This window comes from Ailuropoda melanoleuca, unplaced genomic scaffold (assembly GCF_002007445.2).
Source record: "Ailuropoda melanoleuca isolate Jingjing unplaced genomic scaffold, ASM200744v2 unplaced-scaffold2721, whole genome shotgun sequence".
Taxonomy (NCBI): Eukaryota; Metazoa; Chordata; class Mammalia; order Carnivora; family Ursidae; genus Ailuropoda; species Ailuropoda melanoleuca.
In genome coordinates this window covers 1,269-1,632 of record NW_023197404.1, presented here as the reverse complement: position 1 = coordinate 1,632, position 364 = coordinate 1,269, and the positions used below count along the sequence as shown (strand labels likewise).

At 73.0% G+C, this 364-nt stretch overlaps 1 protein-coding gene across 1 annotated transcript in view; it reads right to left on the bottom strand.

Moving 5' to 3' along the window:
- Nucleotides 1-8: 8 nt before the first annotated feature.
- LOC117798155 (keratin-associated protein 10-3-like) overlaps nt 9-364 on the bottom strand; it is a gene marked incomplete at its 3' end in the record, with an annotated part of 878 nt that continues 522 nt past the window's right edge. Inside the window, exon 2 of the mRNA XM_034650574.1 lies at nt 9-355. Within this exon, the coding sequence (XP_034506465.1) occupies nt 9-355 (347 nt within the window). The remainder of the gene's footprint in view (nt 356-364) is intronic.

The window sequence follows — 364 nt, the reverse complement described above, 5'->3', positions numbered from 1 at the left end:
CAGCAGGCCTGGCGGGAGCACACGGGGCGGCAGAGCAGGGACACGCAGGAGGCCCGGCGGCAGCAGCTGGGCTGGCAGGAGGAGGCGGGGGCACAGCAGGGGGAGGCGGGCACGCAGCAGGCGGGTCTGCACACGGGGCGGCAGAGCAGGGACACGCAGGAAGAGGGCGTGCAGCAGGACGAGGAGCAGGGGCTAGGCNAGGGCGTGCAGCAGGACGAGGAGCAGGGGCTGGGCTGGCAGCAGGAGGGGGCAGAGCAGGGGGAGGCCCCCGAGCAGACAGGGGTGCAGCAGACCGGGGTGCAGCACACGGGCTTGCAGCAGACAGGGGTGCAGCACACGGGCTTGCAGCAGACAGACACACAGC